The sequence below is a fragment of the Fukomys damarensis genome, unplaced genomic scaffold (assembly GCF_012274545.1).
Source record: "Fukomys damarensis isolate Sample0158 unplaced genomic scaffold, DMR_v1.0_HiC HiC_scaffold_2, whole genome shotgun sequence".
Taxonomy (NCBI): domain Eukaryota; kingdom Metazoa; phylum Chordata; class Mammalia; order Rodentia; family Bathyergidae; genus Fukomys; species Fukomys damarensis.
This window is the reverse complement of record NW_022900914.1, coordinates 33,387,155-33,410,554: the sequence shown is the minus strand read 5'-3', so window position 1 is coordinate 33,410,554 and position 23,400 is coordinate 33,387,155. Positions and strand designations below refer to the sequence as shown.

Here is a 23,400-nt window from a genome sequence, read left to right as displayed (position 1 = left end):
TTCTAATTCCTTGGTGATATATGTTAAATGTGGTATTTCCTGCTGCAGGACCTAAACTTCATACCTTCCAATCAGCTTAAACAACTTGCTCAAGGAGGCCTAGCCATCCCATCTTACAGTATTCTGCACTTCCTTTCTAGTACTTTGTTTTTTGTAGTACTTATGCAGCACTGTGAAGGTAGAGACTAATTTGGTTGACTATATTTGTACTATATCCTTAGAACATAACACATTGTGGCCAGCACAAATAACAGGTATCCAAGTTAAAATGATGCTGTCCTTTTCCCTGGGAAAACATTACCAGAAATTTGTACTAAATTGATGAGTACAAAGTAGCTGCCTTCCCCCCTACTCTTCACATCAAATGTTTAACATAGTAATGAGCTTAATATTTGCATTTACAAAAGCGAATATTTACTTAAAACTAATTTTGGTTTAAGGATTATTTATTTTTAAGAAAATTTGGACTTTTGCTAAGTTGTTTTAAATTACTTATTAATGACTTCTTCTTTAAGTTTCTCTGCAAGCATTCGTCTCTTTAGTAATGTTTGCTTCTCCTCTGCTGTCATTTCTGGCTTCTCTGTCATTTCCTTCAAAAAGAGAAAAGAATAATATTGGCTACAGTTCAAAATGGATTCCTTTGTCTAACATTGCCAACATACTGCCTCGAAAGGATGAGGTCATTGATTAAGGGCATATTCAGGGGGAAAAAAAAAAAGCTAGATATAGACTGGGTTCTTTTTCTAAAATCTCTTCTTGAGAAAGTCTCTGGGAGGTAGTACCAGTAGTTGGGTTATACATAGGACACTTCAAACATTTCACATGCCTCTCCTATGCTAGATAATTGTTCTTTATGAACTTGGAGCAAGGCCAAGTTAAAACAAGAAAAAAAAAAACTGTAAAACTCACAAAATCTTCATCACAACTCACCTAGAAAAGATCTAGCAGCTGTCACATTAGTAATCTGAGTAGATCTATGAGCAAAATTCATCAGAGGCTTTCTGGTACATACTCCGATTTTGAGAAATCTACCTCTGTATTTGCAAATCTTGACATAATGAAAGCTAGCCATACCTCTACCTCCCCAGTAGGTTTTCCTTTCTCCTCTGAATTTTGGATCTGCTTATTCCTTATATCCTTTCTCATGGACATCAACTTATCTCTCTTCTGCTTGAGATACTGTTCTCGTTGTCGCAGCTCTTCTGTTCCAAGTGCTGACAAATTCTGGGTCAATTAAGAAAAGGAACTATCTAAATTCAAGTCCACTTATTAAGTGTCAATTACCAGTTTGAGTTTAATCTTATAACAAAAGCCAAATATGTGGCTGTTTACACTTTTCCCAGTACCTTGTCATTTTGCTCATCGTTCTTAAAGTGATGTCTGTTACTTACTGCTATTGGTCCTTCAATACGTGTATGTTCTAAACCAGGAATCATCAGGCCTTTTTGTGGGAGGGAAGATGTTTCAGGTGACATTTTTGCCTTTCTTGACAAGGGTTGTGTTGATGGATTAGCAAAATGCACCTCAACTTCTGGCAGTGAGTAGACAAGAAACCAGTTAGAATATTATAAGAAATACTAAGTTAGGTTCACCAAAATGAGCTGACTGCAATGATAACAAGTTTTCATCAGAAAAACAGAATGACACCAAATAACCTAATGATGCACATCAAGGTCCTAGGAAAATGAATAATCCAAATCCAAAGCTAGTAGGAAATTATAAAGATCAGAGCAGAAATTGAGATTAAAAAAACTATACAAAGAATGGATCAAAGAGCTGGTTCCTTTTGAAAGAATAAAATTTAAAAACCCTTTACCATTCTTACCAAAAAAGAAAAAAAGACCTGCACCAAAGGCAAAATCACAAAAGATAACCACGGAAATCCAGAAGATCATTACTACCACTACTGTGAAAATTAGGAAAATTCAGAAAAAATGATTCCTAGATACGTATGTGTTACCAAAATCAAAACAAAATATAAAAAACCTGATTAATCCAATAACAGACAATGAAATTGAGCCAATAAGAAAAACTACAAACTTAGAAAAGCCCAGGTCCCAGTGAATTCACTGCTGAATTCTACAAGAACTTCAGGGAAGAACTAATGCCAATATTCTTCAAACTTTAATAAAACCAAAAAGGAAGGAGTACTCTCAAGGTAATTTCTCAAGCTAGCGTTACCCTGATTCTAAAACCAGAAATGGAACCAACAAAAAAAAAACTACAAGCCAATGTCTTTAATGAACATGGATGCAAAAACTCAACATCCATTCATAACAAAAACCCTGAAGAAAATACATATAGAAGGACTTTATCTCAATTTGCCACAGCCAATTTTGACAAACCAATGGCCAATATCACATTAAATAGGAAAAAGCTGAAAGCTGTTCCTCTAAAATAAGGAACAAGGTGGTCCAGGGATTTAGCTCAGTGGTGCTACTACCTGGCTCACAAGTGCAAGGTCCTGAGTTCGATGGCCAGTACCACCAGCCAAAAAGATTTATCACGAACAAGGCAAGGATGTCTACTACTCTCACCGCTCCTGTTCAAGTGTTCACTTCAGCCATACTATCAGGCAAGAGAAAGAAATAAAAGAGATATGTATAGGAAATGAAGAGGTCAAACTATCCTTATTTGTAGATGACATGATCCTTTACATACAAGACCCCAAAAGAATCCACTAGAATAACCAAATTTAGTAGTTAGCAGGATACAAAATCAAAACACAAAAACAATAGAGTTTCTGTACTCCAATGATGAACTCACTGAGAAAAAAATTAGAAAAACAAAACCAGTCAAAATAATGCCAATAAAAATGAAATACTTAGGAACTTACCTCACCAAGGAAGTAAAAGATTTCCCAAAGAAAACTATAAGATTCTAAAAAAGGAGACTGAAGAAGACATCAGAAAATGAAAATATATCCCCTATTCCTGGATAGGCAAAACCAATATTGTCAAAATGGCTATACTTCTAAAACTGACAGACACACTGAATGCAATACCAATAGCATCCCTCAGATAACTGGAGAAAGTAATCTTAAAATTCATATAAAACCAGAAAAGAACCAAAATATAAAACCAATCCAAACAGGAACCTCACAATCTTGAACTTCAAGTTATACTACAAAGCCACAGTGATTAAAACAGCATGGAATGGGGGCGGGGGCAAAAAAACAACCAGACATTAGTTCAATGAAAAATACAAGATGTATAAACAATTCTAGGCACATTCAGCTATCTGATCCTTGACAAAATGGGCAAAACATATTCTAGGAGAAAGATAACTCTGTATTATTATTATCATTATTAATTATTATTATTTGGTACCAAAGATTGAACTCAGGACCTTGCACTTGCCAGGCAGGCACAGCACCACTAAGCTACATCCCTGGCCCAAGATAGCCTCTTTTAAAAATGGTACTGGCAAAATTGGCCATCCACATGGAAAAGATTGAATCTAGACCTGTATCACTCACAATGTACTAAAATAAAATAAAAATTGATCAAAGATCTAATATTAAAACAAAAAAAAATTAACTGGAAGCAAAAATAGGCATAGGCAAGGACTGCCTGAACAGAATCCTAATTGCAAAAGAAATAATACCAAGAATCAACAAATGGGATCTTATCAAATTAAAAAGTTTCTGAACAGCAAAGGAAACAACAGAGTTAAGAGACAACCTACAGAATATGAAAATATTTTTGGCAATTACACCTCAGACAGTGAACTAATATCTGAAATATACAGAGAACTAAAAAAAATTAAGACGCTCCCAAAATAAAAGACCCAATCAAAAAAATGAGCAACTGAAACGAACAGACACCTATTAGAAGTACAAATGGACAATAAATACATGAAATAATGTTCCACATCCCTGGCCATTAGAGAAATGCAAATTAAAACAACACTAGAGACTCCATCTTAATCCAGAATTAATGGCTATCATCAAGAAATCAAATAATAAATTCTGGCAAGGCTTCAGGGGAAAATGGAACCCCTCCTACATTGTTGGTGGGAATGTAAACTAATATAACCATTATGGAAATCAGCAGGGCAATTTCTCAAAAAAATAAAACTAAACATTCCATGCAAACCAGCTATTTCTCTTCTACTTATCTTCCTGAAAGAGTTAATTACATCATATTACAATGATACATGCATACCCATGTGTATAGCAGCACAATTCATAATTGCTAAATCTTACAAGCAGGATATATGTCCATCAACAGGTGAATGGATAAAGAAAATGTGCTATTTATACACAGTGGAATACTCCTCTGCCATAAACAAAAACTAGAGTCATTTGTAAAAAAGTTCATGGACCTTGAGATCATAATGTTAAGTGAAATAAATCAGACACACAAGCATCAGTGTTGCATGATTTCTCCTATATGAGAAACCCAAAATATAAATGAAAGGCAAATTAAAAGATAATAGAAAGAAAGGATATAGATCTTTTGCAAATGGGAAGGGGCCCAAGAGGGGGAGGGAGGGGTTAGGAAAGGATTTAAAAAAAAAAGATGTGTTAAGTACATGTACCAACTCCCCACCAGGAATGTAATCATTACATTCCCTCACAGAACTAGAGAAAATAATCTTAAAATTCACATGGAACCAGAAGGAAAAAATAATTTTCACACTGATAAAACATGGTAGTCAAGAAATCTAGTATGTACTACAAACATGTACCAATAAAAATAAATATATTTTTAATTTCCTGACCCAAAAGCCTGTTTTTAAGAAATGGAAATTTATTTAAAACCATAGAAATCCATGATAAAATGAACTGGAATCATTACTGTGATTCAATTACTATTTCAGAATTACTTGTTTTCTTATAGTATAAGAAATCCAAGCATAATAAAGGTGAGTTTGCCACATATTGGACAAGTTCATTCACTAACATTTCCTAAAAGGATTCTCATCAGATCTGATTAAAATGACACAATTAATGACTAAACATCTGGACAAACTGGCTACATCTTATTTTCCAGTTGTATGTTAATTCATTGGAAAAGTAATTTAATATCTTCTTTCCAATTTTGGCTTCTTGCTCAAACACCATATAAACGAGCAAGTAAGAGCACACCAAATGTTATGTGATGTATCTTGAATACTACAGCCATAGAATAAAACTGGTAGCTCCTTCAAAGTATTCTGCTTACTACTCAGAGATTTAGTCTTCACTTAAAAACGTGGGAACTATACTTTCAGCTTGGTGTTTCCTACTTGCAAACTCTATAACTAAATTCACAAAGAATTTTAAATACCAAAGTTGTTCGGTGTTGCCTCCCAGGATTTCTGAAGGTTACATGTAACAAGTATAAAACTCTGGAGAATATTCATGTTAATAGGGAGAGTTCAGTATACCTCACCTTACCTGAAGGTGGCTGTGCCAAATGTTCACCATCTCCTTGGGAAGGACTCATTTCCACAGCTTTACTGGTATGCACGAGGGCTTCTTCTGTTTTAGTCTCTGATACCTTTAGGATTCCATAATACAATTTAAGAACCCACAGACAATTTAGATTAACTTTGACTGAATCTCTTACAAAATCCAAAGATGAAAATGTTGTTTTAAGAAATTAGAAAGTAGTTAAAAACAGAGGAAAATCCAAATGTATACAGCTTATTAGGCAACTCACTGATACACAAACCATAAGCCCCTATACGTGAGGTGATGAACACATCGGAGTTCATTATATTATTACTATCTCTACTTTTATGTTGGAAAAAATAACAAAAATATCTCAAAAGGAAAAAACAATTTGTACATCTCTAAAACAAACATAGTATCCAAGAAACCTAATGTGATTTTCACATAAATTGGTTAAAACTAATGTAACCCAATGGTAATTTTGAACTGATTTTTGTTCTATACCCCTATATTTAAAAATATTATTATCTAAAAACTTCAGTTCCTTTTACTAAAAAGAAATTTACTGAAAGATACATAAATCTTTCATCTGCTCTTCATTGGGCACCTTAGAATAAAAGATTTTCAAAGAAGTAAAATCACACAAGCACGTTTCCTAATGATTGAGATAAAATGAAAACAACTTTTAAGTGATAGATAATTTGTATTGTTTCCTTTTCCCTTCAGGGAGACTGGGAAAATGTGGAAAGGGAATTAGTAGAAAAGGGTAAAGATTAGCTTGCATCACCCCACCAGGTAAATGTTCAATTTATCCTTGGAAACATTAGGCACCTTATGGAAATGGTTCTTACTGAAGAAACTGAATGCCAGGAAATGATACAGAATTATTCTGCTTCAGCCTAATTGTATTAAAGCCTGGAGGGAATCGTCAGAGTAGCTACAGTTGCTATTTCAACACAGTAAAGGAATCAAGGAGAATGGAAAAGTAACATGCTTTTCTTAATCTTCTTTCATTCAGAATATTAATGGGAATTTTCATAAGGAACTCTTCCAAAATATGAATACTATGAAATTGATGACTCTGGTCTTTATTATGGAGTTTAAAAGGTCTCTTACTGGATGAATTATAAAATGCCCAAAGTTATAAAAAATGTTTTCGTTGAGGTGTTTGGTTGTTCATTTTGGAGCTGGGATTGACTCCAGGCACAACCTAAGCACATCCTAAGCACATGCTCTGTTACCAAGCCAACTTCATCCCCAAGAACTCCTTTCTTTCTTTTTGTTTTTTGTCTGTTTGTTTTGGTTTTTTGAGACAGGGTCTCACTATGTAGTTGAGACTGAACTGGAACTCACTATACAGCCCACGCTGGTCTCGAACTCACAGCGATCCTCCTGCCACAGCCTCCTGAGTGCAAGAACTCCCTTCTTTATAAGAATGTATAAAGTATACGTTTTTTTTGGGGGGGGGTACCGAGGATCGAACTCGGGTCCTTGCACTTGCGAGGCAGGCGATGGAACTACTGAGTTAAATCCCCAGCCCTAAAGTATACATTCTTATAAGAAGCATACCCTGTCTACATTTAAAAAGTATAAAAATTAAATATAAATGTTAAGATTTGCCAAGAAAATACACATACTAAGGCACTATATAGTTCCACAGAAACTTAAATACTAACAACAGAGACTAGATGCAAAATAATAGGAGATAATAGCAACGGAATGTACTTCTGTTGCATTTATATGTTCCACAGGCACCTGTTTTCTTCTCTTTCTTTCTTCTTCCAGGTCATATTCCTCTTTTGATTTTCTGGAGGAAAAAAAAAAAAGCTTTCAGGGATCAAGCTGGACCTACTAGAACTTTTTTCCATTGGTGACTTAAGCTCCACTCCTATGATGGGGGAGAGCTCTCATTTAAGCTGATCTAACATGAGTCATTTAAGAATAATTTTTTCCATCTGTGAAACCCAGAGTAAGAATAAAGAGCAAAACAAAAGACAGATGATAGGAAGTAGGGAGATAGATCTTTCATAAGGGGGAAGGGAATGGAGAGATGGAGGGAGGATGGGGGTGGGAGGGAAAAGGGATGAAAGAGAGGAATCGGGATGTGTTACATACATGTACCAACTCCACACAAACAATGTAGACATTATGTACTGCAGATATGTATCAAAAAAATAAGGGGTCAAAAGATAGGTGGAGGATGGGGGGAGGGAAGGGAAAGGGGATGAAAAAAGGACTTAAGATTAGATATGTACATGTATCAACTTTCCACAAAGAATGGAAACATTATGTAATATACACATGTACTAATAATCTAAAATAAAATTTAAATAACTTTTTTAGAAAGGAAAGAAATACAGGTTGAGCATTCCTAATGTGAAAATCTGAAATGATCGAACATCCAAAAACTTTCTGTACACCAATATGATCCTCAAAAAAGTTGAAGATTTTGGATTTTCAGATTAGAGAGATGCTCAACCAGTAAGGTCTATGCAAAAATTTCAAATTCAAAAATTCAAAAATTAGATACTTCTGGCTCTAAGCATTTTGGATAAGGGATTCTCAACCTGTGAATATATAAAGTGATAAATCATTGTGTGGTCTTCAGCACAGAATTCATATTTTCTGGGTAAAAAGCATACATACATACATATATATATATATATAAACACACACACACACACACACACACACACACACACACGCACAGATTACTTTAGGAGATTATTAACATTATCATGATCATTCAAAAATAAGTAAAGAAAGGTACCTAAGAACTTCCCTCAGGATTTTCATCTCTTCGTGTTCAAGGTCACTGACCACATCAGAACCATCAGTTAAGCAGTCAGGTAATACTCCTGTTCAAGACCAAGCACCACAGGGAAGAACATCAACTCAACTGAAATTTCTCACTGCTCCAGTTCATCTAGTAAAATGAGTTTATGATTTATCACTTTTTAAAAAATTCCAAACTTGTATTTTTAACTTTTTTTCATTTTAGGGAATGAGTGCCACCAAAAATGATAATTTTACCTATTGCTGTTGAAAATAATGATAGGCTCTGAGGATGTAGCTAAATGACAGAGCACTAGGCTGGCATGCATGAGGTCCTGGGCTAGATCCCCAGCACCACCAAAAGAAGTATGGCAATAAAATTAATATGTTACTATCTCCCATAACCGTATAGTATCTGAGACCATACAGTGAAATCATTGAGCTAGGATAGATAATGAAACCATGATTTCCAAGGTGACCCTTAAGTGGGAAAAGAATTTACAAAACAGAATGTTATTTTATCAAAACAACATTTGATATTCTTCATTCCTACTATGACAAATGTTACTGAAAAAGGCCCTGCTTATTATGTGCAATGAAAGCCTGGTGTTTAGCACTTTGAAGGGATATAAAGATAAATTATGCAATTTCCACCTTTATGGTGTCTGTTCAACTATTACTCTAATAACTATAGACCACAACAGTACCAACTTTGGCCCAAGGCAAATAAAAATTCATAAGAAGTAATTTTAACTATTGCTTTAACATATCATAACTTCCTGATAAACAGGCAAGCTGGTAATAAACACTGTATTCATATCTATAATAATTACATTCTATAACATTAACAGAATGTCTCTTCCTTTTTATCTTCCATTTCGTTATCTACATATGACTATGGGATTACAGATGTGCTCTGAAGTAAAGCAGCTTTACTATTCTAATCCCCTTGATGTTTAGGCACATTTGTTAAAATTACACAGTTTACTTTGAGATAATTGCAAGTTCATACACAGTTATAAAGAAATAAAGAAAGATACAACATATCCTTTATGTTTCCCCTGTAGTAACATCTTGCAAAATTATAGTACAATATCACCAGAAAACTGGCATCTATAAAGATAACAGACCCTTAAGAGCAAACAAATGCAACTAACTAACTAATGCTCTCATTTCTTCAAGAAACAAACAAAAGAAAGGTCCTGCTTCCAAACTATTGAAAAGGATAGCCAAACATGGTGGCAGTACTCTGGGAGGTTGATGCTGGAGAGTCACAAGTTGAAGCCAGCCTGGGCAACTTAACAACTTGGCAAGAACTTCTCTCAAAATAAAAAATAAAGATACAGGGATTTGGCTCAGTGGTTCCGCCACCTGCCTTGCAAGCGCAAAGGCCCGAGTTTGATCCCCGGTACCAAAAACAAAAAATGAAAAAATTGTTTCAATAAATAAATAAATAAACAAACAAAGGGAAGGGGATGTAACTCAGTACGAAGATCCTACAATTCCCAGTACTTAGGGGGAAAAAAAGGTTGTTAACCACTGTAAAGACTATCAGAGGCAGGGCAGGGGATTCACCTCAGTGGCACCACACCTGCCTCACAAGTGCAAGATCCTCAGTTCGATACCTGGTACCAAAAAAAAAAAAAAAAATCAGAAGCAATCTACTGAGGAAAACAAAACAAAAGAAACACACATGAAAATGAAATTACCAAAAACTGGGATTATTTTTACAGTTGTTACTTTGTTTTGTGGTGCTGGAGGCTGAACCCAAGGCCTAATGCTTGTTAGGCAAGAATTCTTAACATGGATCTGTATCCCCAGGTGGAGCTATAAATCTGAAACAGAAATGAGAATCTATTTCAAGTAAGAGATGTAAAATAACAAAAAATATGGTTAGCAACTTAGCTGTTGTGAATCAGAATTTCTAATGCAGTGCAGGCACACAAGAAGGAAACAAAAGAAAAAGCAAGAGAGAAAGTTTGAGCATGGAGACAGGCAAAAATGAAACCAATGAAGGTTACTAGAGCCTTATTTCTCTTTGTTCCATATGATGCTGGTGTGATAATCACATCCACCTGTGTTTTAGACTTGTGTTCTAAGTGTGGTCCCACCTCCATCTAGCTTCAGCATGACCTGGGGACATGTTAAACATGCAAATCTTCAGACCCCAGCCCAGACCTGCTCAGTTAAGACACTGGGAGCTTGCTGAATGTTTCAACAACCCTTCAAATTGGTTCCAATGCTCACAAAAACTTGGAAACCATTATCTCTTACCAAGACATTAACAATAAGCCAGGAGAATAGGCACCTTCTCTCAACAGTAACTTAAATCCCTCAAAAATACCAAATTTCATAAACACATGGCTGAGTTAAAAAAAAAAAGTTCTTTAAAATCTAAAGCACCATTCAATCAAATTTTGGTCTGTTTTCTTTGAGATGTCAAATACACGCTAACCAGGAAGTTTACACACTTAAAAGCTCTTTCACTAACCAAAAGTTTTCAAACTTGAAATAAATTTATACAAAGCAGCTACATTTGACTATATCATAACGAGAACTGACAAAAATTTTAAAAATGGATTTAGAACTTGGATTTCAAACTTCAACATTTTACCATTTCTCTCTTGAATTATTCGAATGGCTTGCAGCTGCATTTCAATGTTTTTCTGGACCATCATTGTTTTAAAGATAGTAAAATCTTCTGCGGCCAATACAGGTTGCAAAATAGCCTGTGGAAAGAAATCAGGAGGTTAAATGAAGATCCAAGTTTTAAAATTATATCCCATCCAATAAAACAGCACATTAATTCAAGAATGCTACATCATGATTTATGACTAAGTGATGCCAACGATTTTAAATTTTTATTTCATTTTTTGTTTTTATTGGTACATGTTTGCAGTACATAATGATCACATTCATTGGGGAGTTGGTGTGTGATATAACACTTCTTAATTCTCTGTATGTCCCTTTCATCCATCTCTTCATCCCTTTCCTATTTGCAAAATACCTTTCTTCCTGTGTCCTATTATCCATCTTTTTGTTAATCCATGTCTTATAAAAGCCTTTAAATAGGATTTTCAAGAGAAAGACTTTCTAAATTCTCATGCCTCCAGTAAGCTACCTTTAACAGTGACATAGTTTTCCAAATGAACCAGTACTAAATGACTGTGAAAAACAATACAGAACTCTGCCTTATATTTTTAAAGTTACCACTATGGTATCTGGATTTATTTTCAGCCAAGAAATTCAATTTTTTGTGTTTGTTGCTGCTGCTGCTGCTGCTGTTGTTGTTTGGGAGTGCTTTGTTTTGTTTTTGTGGTAATGAAGATTGAAACTAGGGCCTTCAAAGTGAGCTACACTTCCAGCCCCTTCTTGTTGTTCTTTTTATTTTTTTTAGACAGGGCTCACTGAGTTGCTAAATTGCCCAAACTGGATTTGAACTCTGAATTCTTCTGCCTCAGTCTCCCAGTCTGGCACTTATCACCCCACCCAGCTTCAGTTTTTAATGAACAAAAACATTTTCCTTCCTAAAATGTAAAAGTCAGTAAATAAAACAGACATGATGTTCCAGAAATAGCAACACCAGTAATTCACTTGTGAAAGAGGTGTATTTTGGTATATTTGGTGGCAAGGTTTTTGTTTGTCCTTATATACAAAGCATTTCAGCAAAAGAACCAAGCAAGCCATTATTATTATTTAAAACCCTACACCTTCCCTCATTTCCTTTGAGTAGAAAATGATTTGTTTCTATAGAATTTTGGTCATAGGACTAGACCAAAGGAAAAGATCTGAAATATCTAAGTCATCTGGAAAGAGAAAACTATTCTAAGACAATTTTTTAAAAGTATCAAAAGAAAGTTTTGCAAAATATTTGCCAAAGGATTGGGAGAAGGCCAGAAAGGATGAATATGTGGGACACAGGAGATTTTCAGGGTAGTGAAACTAAAGTCTACTAATTTTTTAAACCTTAACTAGCACTCACAGAAAATATGCCTATTATACTATGTGGATTTTTAGAAATTAAGTGGTACAAATATATATAATCTTTTCAACATTTCAGTTGCTAAATTTAAAAAGCACAATTTTCCTGAACTATTATAAAAAAATTACTGTTTCTGCAAGTATTGGTTTCTATCATATAAAAGTCAAAGCAAATAAAATAAAATATGCACACACATATCTTCTGTTTCTTGCATATATAAGTCCCTTGCTTTTCCCATATGTTGAAATTAATAATAAGCTTTATCCTTGCAAAAAAATCATAAGTAGGAGTCATTTTTACCTATGACAACTGAAAAATCCAAAAAAATTCTGAAGTTCAACTAAAATAATATCTCACTATTTATTATACTGTCATACTTTTCTAAATTGATAGTTAAGTATTCTAACTCATGGACTTCTTTTAGAATCCACAGGTACACAATGGAAAACTATGACATTAAAAAGTTGGAAGGTTTTTTGTTGATGTTCCTTTTTAAGTGGAACGTTTCAACTGATGCACTCCTTGCCACTCTTGCTGGCTTAAATACACAAAGCATATGCTAGGACCAGGGGTCTAGGTCAATGATGGGAAACCTTTCAGAGCTTTCAGCGATACAAACAGCCCACTGTGGCAGGCATGCCATAGGTTTGTCACCACTGGTTTAGGTCTACTGATTAAACAAACCAAAAAGAATTTACAATTCTGATTTAGTAGTACAATTTAATAGGAGCTGATAGCTGGTTTAGAAAATCAAAACTAAATCAACTCCAACAAAACAAAATCAAAAATTGCTTCCTAAATTACCTAGGGTAAGCTATTGGTTTCTTGAGTGCATTCTTAGAACCCTCATATTGGCATAATGAAATCAACATTCTGATTTTCATGTTAAAGATTAGATAGCTGCAAAGCAGTAAATACTGTGCTCCAAACTCTTTTTTCATTAATGATGATAACCTGGTGCTGACTCGCTGTTGCTATCTGGTATCTGGTGACTAAGAGTTTGCTCTAGTAGAGAATAATGCTAACTACTCCATGTGGAAACTGAACCCAAGATCTGATCTGATCGCCATAGTGTTAATCAAACAACAAAGTGCTTAATTTATTAATAGGCTACCTATGGTACACCAGGTGTTATGCTAAATGGTTTATGTACATTTCTTAAACATCACCAAAAAAACTTTAAAAATAGATACTACACCTACATACAAATGTGAAAACTGGGAAACAAAAAGATTAAGAAGGTAATCTATAAAATAAAAGCTTTTGTTCAACATCTTACAGCTAGTAAACGAAAGAACCAAGGTAAGTCCGTCTCAAAAGGCTTGCTTCCTTATATATAACAAGACTGTTCTATTCTACCAATCAACTCTAAGCAAATTAAAATGTGTATACGAGAATCAAAGAATGTGTATAGTAATATGTTGATCTTGATCTAAAAACAGTGTTTTAAATGTCTACATTTGAATTTCTACATTCACAAATAATTCAGATATCCTGACAATACAAACAAAAGGTAGGTGGGTGTATTTATTCTTACAGATGGTCCCAGGCTTATGATTTCTCCACTTTATAATTGTATGAAAACAATACATATTAACTAGAAAACACACTTTGACTTTTGAATTTTGATCTTTCATAGGCCAACAATATGCAGTACCATAATCTCTCTTAAAGCAGGGCAGCAGCAGCAAGGCACAGCTCCCTGTCAACCACACGACCCCAGGGGAAATAACAATACTCCACCGTGTCTGTGTTGCTAAAGTATGTTGTTTGGCAGGTTCGATGCATAAAATGCATTTTTGACTTTCAATATTTTCACCTTATGATGGATTTATCAGGACATAAATCCGGGATTTATGTTTATCAGGATGTAAGTCAAGGATCATCTGTAGTTTTCAATCAAATTATTCTTGTCTCATTTAAAAGAAGAAAATCATCCCTGTTACTATTTCTTAGATTAATAAAAGCTACTGGTGAACTATAAAACATTTGCTTTATGTAATTATTAACTAATAAAGTATTTACATTAATTGGGTATACCAATAACATTTAAATTTTTAATATCACATTGAAGATTTTCATCCTAGAAATAGAAGTGCTCATTAAATGAGAAGAAAGTTATGCAGGAAATGCTGGGTTAAAAAATAGTCAAAGTAACCTCAAGGCCACAATTAACAAATATTTACTGTGAACGACCTACTAGAAACTAAGCTCTTATCTCTAAAGCAAAGATACCAGAAATAGCCCCAAATACTTACAATCTAATGCGGCAAATGGACTTGTATGAAACTATAATTCAGAGTACCAAAAATATCTAAGTAAAAGTACGTAATGAGAAACAATGAGTTCCAGTCTGTTTAGATGGAGCATCAAAGCTGCCACAAGAAGTACCATTTCAACCAGACTCTGAAGATGAAGAGTTGAGTTAAGGAAAGAACAGTAAAGTGGGTTAGACACACATTCTAGGTCAGTGATGGAAAACTTTTTAGAGCTCTCAACGATACAAATGGCCTGCTGTAGCCTGTGTGCCATAGGTTCGCCACCACTGTTCAAGATTAAAGGACAGCATAAGCAAAGCCAAGTATACAAATGCTTGTAAGAGTGAGTGGCCTAGAATAATGACAGTTCATAAGTATTGGAGAACTATAGGAGGAAATCAGGCTGAAAATATAAGTTGAGGTCACATCACAATCATCACTATCATCTTGCTAAGGAGTCACAGTTTATTTAGTAGAGGACAGGAACCAAAGCAAGTGTTTGAAAAAAGTAGTACTTGGGTAGTAGCAACATATTCCTATACTCAACCTCTGAGAAAGGGCTCTCAGTTGGATTGCTTGGGTTGATATATTGGTGCTCCTACTTAGTATTAATGTGCTTTACTTTTCTCGTTTACAAATAGAAGCTAAACAGTACCAGTTTCTTAGGAGGTATCTTAATGATTAAATAAGATAATATACACCAGGGCATAAAACATCAAGTAGCATAAGCTCTCAAAAATCATTAGTCACTGGGGCCGGGGATTTAGCTCAGTGGTGCCACCGCCTGCTTCATAAGTGCAAGGTCCCAAATTCAATCCCTAGTACCAAAAAAGTCCAAAAATCATTAGTTACAAATGCGCATTTATTATCTTCTTCAGCCCAGTACTGGAGAACTAATGAGACAATAAAAATAGTTCTAAGAGAACTAAGAGAAGAAGTCCCAAGAACTACGAAGTGTGGATCTACTAAAGGCAGATGAGGAATTATCAAAAATCTATATAAATAAGCAATTTCAATAAAACTTACAATCTTATTATAGTTCTGAAAGTTCATTTTTAATTGTATTGGTTTATTAATGCCTTAAATTATGAATTATATGTCAAAGCTGTTGTAAAAAGAACCTATATATAAGGAATCATTTGTTCACTCCTCAGAGTATCTAAAATATTATACTTCACAAACATACCAAATTTAAGCGAAACCTTAGGAGTTTGTATTACAATTATGTTAAAATAAAACAAAAGCAAAAACCTGTGATGTTCGACTCTTTGCAAGAGGAGAAGTGCATGCTTCTTGAAACTGATCTTCATTAATTCCAATTTCTTTGAGGTAACCTTCCAACAGCTTTTCAACCTAAAAAGAAAAAGGTTAATTTTGATAGAAAAATTCTAAATGACAGTTTTCCTATTAAGTATTGATTTAGAACAGTGAGTTTAGTCTTGGAATTATTAATCTACATAATTTTACATTACATAGAAGTAATACTGGCTTTCACCAAAAACAAACAATAAGGGTATTTTGTTTGTTTTGCAGAGAATCACATGAAATTTTCTTTCACCTACTAGAAGTAAATAAGGATTATGAAGTTCAACGTGCCACAACTCTTCTCTAACCAGCATTTAAAAAGAACTCACAAGACAACCATAACAGTGAAAAACTAACCATTCTCTGGAGGCATCAGCCAAATAAAAATAAATTTAAAAATCAAATACAAGATCCCCACAACTGTGGTAAAACCATTCCTTAGATTCTGGAGTCAAAGAGATACAAAAGCATAAAAATGAGATGTTCCGATAATTCATGGAGTCTGATAAACTGGTACTAATATTAGGATAGATTGGATATTTCTAAAATTAAAGAATTTTATGAACCAATCCATTTTTTAAAATTTAGATAAGCAACAAGTATTAATATCCAATTGCCTTTTTTAAAAATCAGTAAAAAAATACTTACTAGTTCTTTATACTCCTGATGAATCTCTGTATAAGTCAATTTGCTTTCTTCTTCATCATCAAAAACTAAATTTATAAGAAAAACATTACATAGTGTTAAAAAACAATAATTTCATTAACACAAATACAAAAACCCACTATTTACAATAGAACAATCATTCTGATTACTTAGCTCTTCAGCTTCAAATGTTGCAGTTTAAAAAAAAAAAAAATATATATATATATATATATATACACACATAAATATATTAAAAATATATAAGTATTAAGCCAGTCATGGGTGTGCACACCTGTAATTCCAGCACTCGGGAGGCTGAGGCAGGAGGATTGCTGTGAGTTCAAGACCACCCTGGACTACATAGTGAGTTCCAGGTCAATCTCAACTACATAGTGAAACCATGTCTCAAAAAGCCAAAAAAATAAAAAATAAAAATATATATAAAGTATTAATTGTAAACAAGTTTTAAGAAAATACTCAAAACAAAACTACCTCATATTTAAGACAAAGAACAATTTGTCACTTTTAATGTATTAATATTAAATGTTAAAGCTGGGGATTTGGCTCAGTGGTTCCACTGCCAGCCTCACAAGCTCAAGGGCCTGAGTTTGATCCCCAGTACCCCCTAAAAAATGTTAAATCCCTTTACAACAGTCCCTAAATTATTTTACTATACTGGAACTTTGCTAATGCAAATTTTACTGAATGTGACCAGGCCATTCTTGCTGCCATAGATCACTGTGTTAAAAAATGTAGGTTTAAAAAGATATATATCCCTTAAAGAAGCTACTATCTGCTGGATGTAGTAGAAGTGCATTCCTGTAATTCCAGTGCTCTGGGATGTTCAGGCATGAGGATTACAATACTCAAAGCCAGCTTGGGTAACTCAGTGAGATCTTGTCTTAAAATAAAATGGACTGGGGATGTAGTTCAATGCAAAGGTCCTGGTGTTCAACTCCCAGAACTTTGGAGGTAAAAGCTCAATCTAATTGGGTAGGGCATATTCACAAATTATAAACCATAAGCATTTTTTAATTCCCCCAGAACAATCCTCCTAAAATGCAAAACGAACTTCTATAACTTTCAGTTTAAAACTCAACAAGTGTACAGAATACTTAGGCTTAACAAGACTTTGCAAGATTAGATCCCAAGTGTCATCTCCCACCACTCCAAAAATCTAAATTTTGCCATCCTAACAAAACACAACCACATGGAATAGCTCCAAAGTGAAGTTGTAAACCCCTTTTCCTTTGTCCAAGCCTTTCCTCAGTGTTTTGCCTTTACGCCATCCCATGTCTCCTTTCTCCACACCATTCTTTAAGACACTGCCAAGTGTCACATTCTCCATGACCTGATACCCACTTCCAGCTCTAGGCTGGCTAGATTCTCTCCTCTTAGCTCATAATAGACAACATTCTGTGTCTACCTTTATTATAGCACTTGATACTTTGCATTTTATTGTTTACCTGGTTGTTCTCCTATAGACTATAAATTTCTCAAGCACAGGATTTTGTTATTCATCTATCCCTTGCTTCTGGTCCAAAAACACTCAAATCTGTTGAAGTAAATCTTGATGCAATAAAGTTGTATAAAATTAATCTTTAAATTGTCTAAAGCAAGTTATAGCACACTGACAACCCCAAGTTAGTGAAGTATAAACAGTTATTTCAAGTGTCACTGGCATGTTACTTCTTTTTATCCTGTATCTGCTCTATGCAGCACTTCACATTCACTACAACAGCTACTTAAGCTGTTTTCTATTAGTTCTAAAATCAAATTACTAGATATAGTACATGTATATGCAGCTGAGACTTTGACTCTATAAAATTACACAATCGGGTATGTCAGTACTGAAATGGATCCACTTTTGGCTTTTAAGGATAAAAAAGGTGAGCTTTAATTTTTTTTCTATCTCAGCATTTAGTCTCAGTTAAGTAAAAGACATCGATAGATGACATAATTAAAAAGAGGTCAGAATTCTACATGTCTTATAGTCACAATGTAGCATTTTGAATCTTTAAAGGAATACAAATAAAAGCTTTGTTTTTTAATCTCCTTTAAAATTCCCTGTAAAAATAACACTTAGTAATTAGTATTTGATAATGAGAATATAATAAAGATTCAAGCCAGGTGTGGTGGTGCTTGCCTATAATCCCAGCTACTGGAAAGGCTTGAGGACGGAGGATCGGGAAATTCCCTAGAGAAGACAGTAAGGACCTCCCCATCTCAAAAAAAAAAAAAAAAAAAAAAAAAAAAAATCAGTGGTCAAATGAAATTTCACCTTTATTGTATTAATTGGTATCTTAGGGTTGAAAGAACTCTTAAAATATTATCCAGGATAACAAACCATTTGGCAGCTGAATCTCCTCTACTATCTCCATTAAATCACAGCAGATCCATTCAAATATCTCTAGGGCCTGAGGAACATGTTACCTTTTTAGGCAGGCAAACTCATCCTCGTTATGTTCCCTTATGAAGCATTTCCACCACTAAAATGTTGCCCTTCAGCTTGTACCCATTAACCCTGGCTCCATTCCACTGATCCTTAAAAACAAGTCTAATCCCTCCAGTACAAGACAAATGATTGGGAATATTACTACCCTCCAAGTTTTACCAGGCTAAATAACCAAGATAATGATTGGACACTAGTTTGTATGACAACTTGTGGTTCCTCCTTTTCGGTGAATGGAGTCCAATTTGTCTGCAAGAATTGAATTCAGAACTCCCAAGTGCGAACTTATCAGAAGGCCGAAGGATCTTTCCTCAAAGGGTCTATTACAGCACACCGGCAAGTCTCACTGTTACAAGGAATGGTACAGGTAAGAGAGAACTCAACAAGGGGAATACAGGCCACCGAGATTACCGGCCCTGGTCCCGCTGCAGTAATCAGATCTCTCTACTCTGTATGTCAATGTCGATAGGGGGTGAAGCATTTTTCATTTCCTAGACTGACAGGGTGAAATGCTACGAATCAGAAGGAACTCAGAGGCAAACACGTTTTTCCTCTCAAGTGACTGGCGAAGCTGCCGAAGAGGCCCAATGAAACAGTCTACCTGCCAAGGGCAAAAACGTGCGTGATGGAGTGAAAGGACGAACACAAGGTTAAAGTTTAAAATTTTTAGTCCCTGGAGCCTGGGTCCGAGAGTGGGGGTGCGGAGTCCGTCCTCATTTTCAGATCTGCGAAGGGAGCCATCTGTGGAGTGAATACAATTCCTCCTACATAACGAGCTCTAAACCTGCCTGCCCCACAGGGATGGATGGAGACGCAAGCGATAAGTTTCTAATGACCTCCTTCCTGAAGACTGCTGGTGTGAGAGACGCCAGGGGAGATGGTCAGTTTGAACTCTGGTTTTTACCTTCACATTTCTGCTCCACAAAATCCAAGATGGGGATGTACCAGTCAGGACCTCGCAGGAAACCCGCGATGCTCTCCACTACCCATTCCACCTCGTCCTCTTCTTCCGCAGCCATCCCGCCCCCACTGGGAGCAGATTCCCAGGCCAGACTCGCGGATCTTGTTAAAACCTAGCCGCCGCCGCAAAGAACCAAGAGGGAGTCGGAGAAGAGTTTCCCCCGGTGTCGTGCAGCCACCTGGATAAAATACAAACCAGTTAACGTAAAATGGTCGCTATGGCAACAGTTTTAGCCACCCCAGACTAGGGCCAGGAAGTGAAGTCGCCTTCCCAGTCCAAGGCTTCTCAATCCGTTTGAAGAACATTGCCGATTGGCTGAAAAGGAACCGTAGGGAGCAAAAGATAGACCTCCGCCCATTGGCAGGCAGTTGCTAGGGAGAGCAGAAGTGTAACCATTGGCTGGAAATCCTCAAGGAAATCTCTACGTTTTCTCTTAACGTGTGGGAGCCGATGCTTAAAATGGCGTTTGGAGAACCTTAGGGAGACGACGGCGAGGTTTGTAAGGCTTTTCTAGTTCATGGTTTTAACCTCAGCTCTTCAATTATAACCATTTTCAGACCCACAGGCCCTTTCTTTTGTAATTATTGAGTCTTAGGAAAATACAAAGTAGAGCAAAGAACATCCATAAGGTTTGCTAATTGTGCATTCACTTTGAATGGTTTGGGTCCAGGCAGATATTTAACCAAAATTAGAACATTTTCAACGGCAAAGTCAATATTAAGATTAATTTAAATAAGTGTCTTGGCATCTTCTAATAGCAGAATCCTGGAAATAGCCTATATACCCATCAACTCATGACTGGATAAAGAAAATGTGGTATCTATATACAATGGAATACCATTCCACTATAAAGAATGACAGATTCGAGACATTTGTAGGAACATGGATGAACCTGGAAAATATAATTTTGAGCGAAATAAACCAGACACACAGGCTTAAATACCTTACGGTATCTCATTTGAGTGAGGCAAGGTACAAAGAGAATGATAAAGGGTGGATAGAAAGGGACAAGAAGGTGGAGCTCTTGCAATAGAAAAGCAGTCCAAGGGAAGAGGGGCAAAAAGGGTCAGGAGGAGGGGTAGGGGAAATAAGTAGAATAGAGATGTGCCATATACAGCAACCTAATAACTTAATTAATGTAAACATTATATGCCATAACATAAGCTAAGATTAATAATATCAATAAGAATGAAAAATGGGGTAGGGGAATTGAAGGGGGACGGAGGGAGAAAGAGGGAATTAGAAGGGGATTAAAAAAATGAAGAACCTATGTTTTAAAAAAAGAAACAAGGTATGTATATGTAACCACTCCCTAAGATGATTGTAAACTGGGTGAAGTGCAAACATGTACTAATTTTTAAAAATTTTAACCCCCCCAAAATAAGTAAATGAAAAAGTGTCTTGATAACCGAATACCATATCAAATAATTCCAACTGAATTTAGAGGTTGGGATCCATTGTGGCAATGGATCTTCAAAGATCAAGGTGCTTGCATCCAAAAACATCACCAAGCAGCTTTATTTATACAGAGTCCATCAAAAAAAAAAAGATGCATACATACTTCAAGAAAAGAAAAATAGTATATTTTTTCAATAGAACGTAATACCCTAATGTGGAAGACCCTAGAGAATATTGCAAATTGTACAAAACCCACTGCACTGCCAGCCCTTAGAGAAGGAAAATGCACATGCAGCAATCTCAATGACCAAAGTTACCCAAAACAGTTGTTTGCCATTCTAATAAATGTCTGGAAGCTAATGGCCACTACTTTGAGCACTTCTTGTAATTGTAGAGGTCAAAGGTAACTTGTATTAATCTGTCTCAATAAATTTGTATTACAATATTTTAATATAAGTTTTTTCTTGTATAATATGTAATGAATGTACAAGTATGCAATGAATATACTTGCACATATGCCTTTGATCTCTAGTCTCATTATTTCCTTTAAATACATTTTCCAAGAAAAAATTACTGAACTCTTTCTTAAAAATCTTTTTTAAAAATACTTTTGCTGGCCAGGCAGTGTGTGCCTGTAATCCTAGCACTCAGAAGGCTGAGGCAGGAGGATTGCCATGAGTTTGAGGCCAGCGTGGGCTACACAGTGAAACCTTGTCTCAAAAAACAAACCAACAACAACAAAAATAAAAATATTTTTGTTATAGGTTATAATAATAGGTTATAATGGTACATAATTTCATACTGTATTTTTTAATTGCAGTGATGGCAAACCTTTTAAAGATCAAGTGCCAAACTGCAACCCCAAATCAAATTATTTTATCACAAAGTGCCAACACTGCAGTTAAATCTAAATACTGATGTTTTGTTTAGAAGAAACAACTGTTCATTAACTTTGTTTGTTTTAAAAGCACAATAACATGCATGCCATAGGTTCACCACCACTTTTATTGGAGTTAAGTGGTTTCTTCCTATGTTAACGTTTGGTATCCTTTGCCCATTTTTTATTGGAATATTTACGGCCTTTCCTTCTGGATTTCTAGGAGCTTTTAATGCATTATGTTAAGAATTTTTTCATTATTACAGTGAAGTTTGTCATATGTCTTCTTGTTTTGTTTTGTTTTGTTTTTGATACCAGGCATCAAACTCGGGTCGTTGAGCTTGCAAGGCAGGCGCCAGAACCACTGAGCTAAATCCTGAGCCCCACATGTCTTCTTTATATCTACAAAGTTATTTTTGCAAATAAAAATCGTATATATTATCATGTACATATTTTAGAATATGTATACACTGTAAAATGGATAAATTGAACTAACATGTATGTTCCTCCACTTTTTGGTGGTTAGATTACCTTTTAATTTAGCTCACTTTATCTTTTGCTTATAAATTTTTACATTTTCCTTGTAGACTTTACTTGGAAGGAAATAAGCTAATTATTTTCCATAGTAGAGAAGTAATCTTAGGCTAAAATACAGTGACACCTGAGATGGATTACTGTCACTTATTGTTCTGTTTTTCCATCTTCAAAACTGACTTATAATAAAAATCTCATTTTATTCTGCCAGTTTCCTCCTTTCGTTAAAAAAAAAAAAAAGTTATGTGGCTTCTAATGAGCTGGGAGGCAATAAAATGCATAAACTGCATCCCCGTTATGGAGCATTAGAGTAACTTTAATCTCTTCTGAGTGTCTAGTGCTTTTCAGTTCCACTAGACACAAATAACTATGATGCGCAAGATCTCCTTTCTTATGTTTTCTTAGCTTTGTTCCTAAATGTGGGCTATGTGGATTACTCTTTAGTGCTAGAAATGTTCTCATTTATTTGAAAATATTTTACTTTCTCAACTTTCTCTTTAAAACATGAGGCTTTTCTTCTTATCCACTACCTGAAATTCTTTTTTTTTTTTCTCTCTCTCACTGAGTTTATTGGTACGGGATCTTGTACCTTTACATGACAGGTCTTGGTTCTTATTTTTCCCTTTATCCCTGCCCTCCCTTACACTACCTGAAATTCTTAAAATCAGGCTGAAGAGCAGGCTGCTTACACAGGTTTGAGCTAATGTGTTCACTAGGCTTGTCATGAGAGAAACACAAAATAGAAATGTCACCAGACAGGAGATTCCCAAAGTCGAGATGGGAAAGTAACCCACCCTACCCCATAAAATAAATTTGCAAGTTCACTTACTCCT

The 23,400-nt window shown here is 35.2% G+C and overlaps 1 protein-coding gene across 3 annotated transcripts; it reads right to left on the bottom strand.

Moving 5' to 3' along the window:
* On the bottom strand, positions 1-20,025 carry Cfap36 (cilia and flagella associated protein 36). 3 transcript variants are annotated; one of them, XM_010615865.3, is made up of 10 exons: positions 19,702-20,025; positions 16,349-16,413; positions 15,647-15,748; positions 10,770-10,884; positions 8,151-8,238; positions 7,106-7,187; positions 5,384-5,486; positions 1,392-1,531; positions 1,075-1,224; positions 1-590 (listed from the first exon to the last, which is right to left on the bottom strand). In XM_010615865.3, the coding sequence occupies exons 1-10, from the start codon at positions 19,814-19,816 to the stop codon at positions 489-491; spliced, it is 1,062 nt and encodes a 353-aa protein (XP_010614167.1). In that variant the 5' UTR covers positions 19,817-20,025; the 3' UTR covers positions 1-488. The 3 variants fall into 3 exon arrangements, with proteins under 3 accessions (XP_010614167.1, XP_010614168.1, XP_010614169.1); XM_010615866.3 differs by having other exon boundaries at positions 7,136-7,187; XM_010615867.3 differs by lacking the exon at positions 1,392-1,531 and having other exon boundaries at positions 5,379-5,486.
* Positions 20,026-23,400: the final 3,375 nt, after the last annotated feature.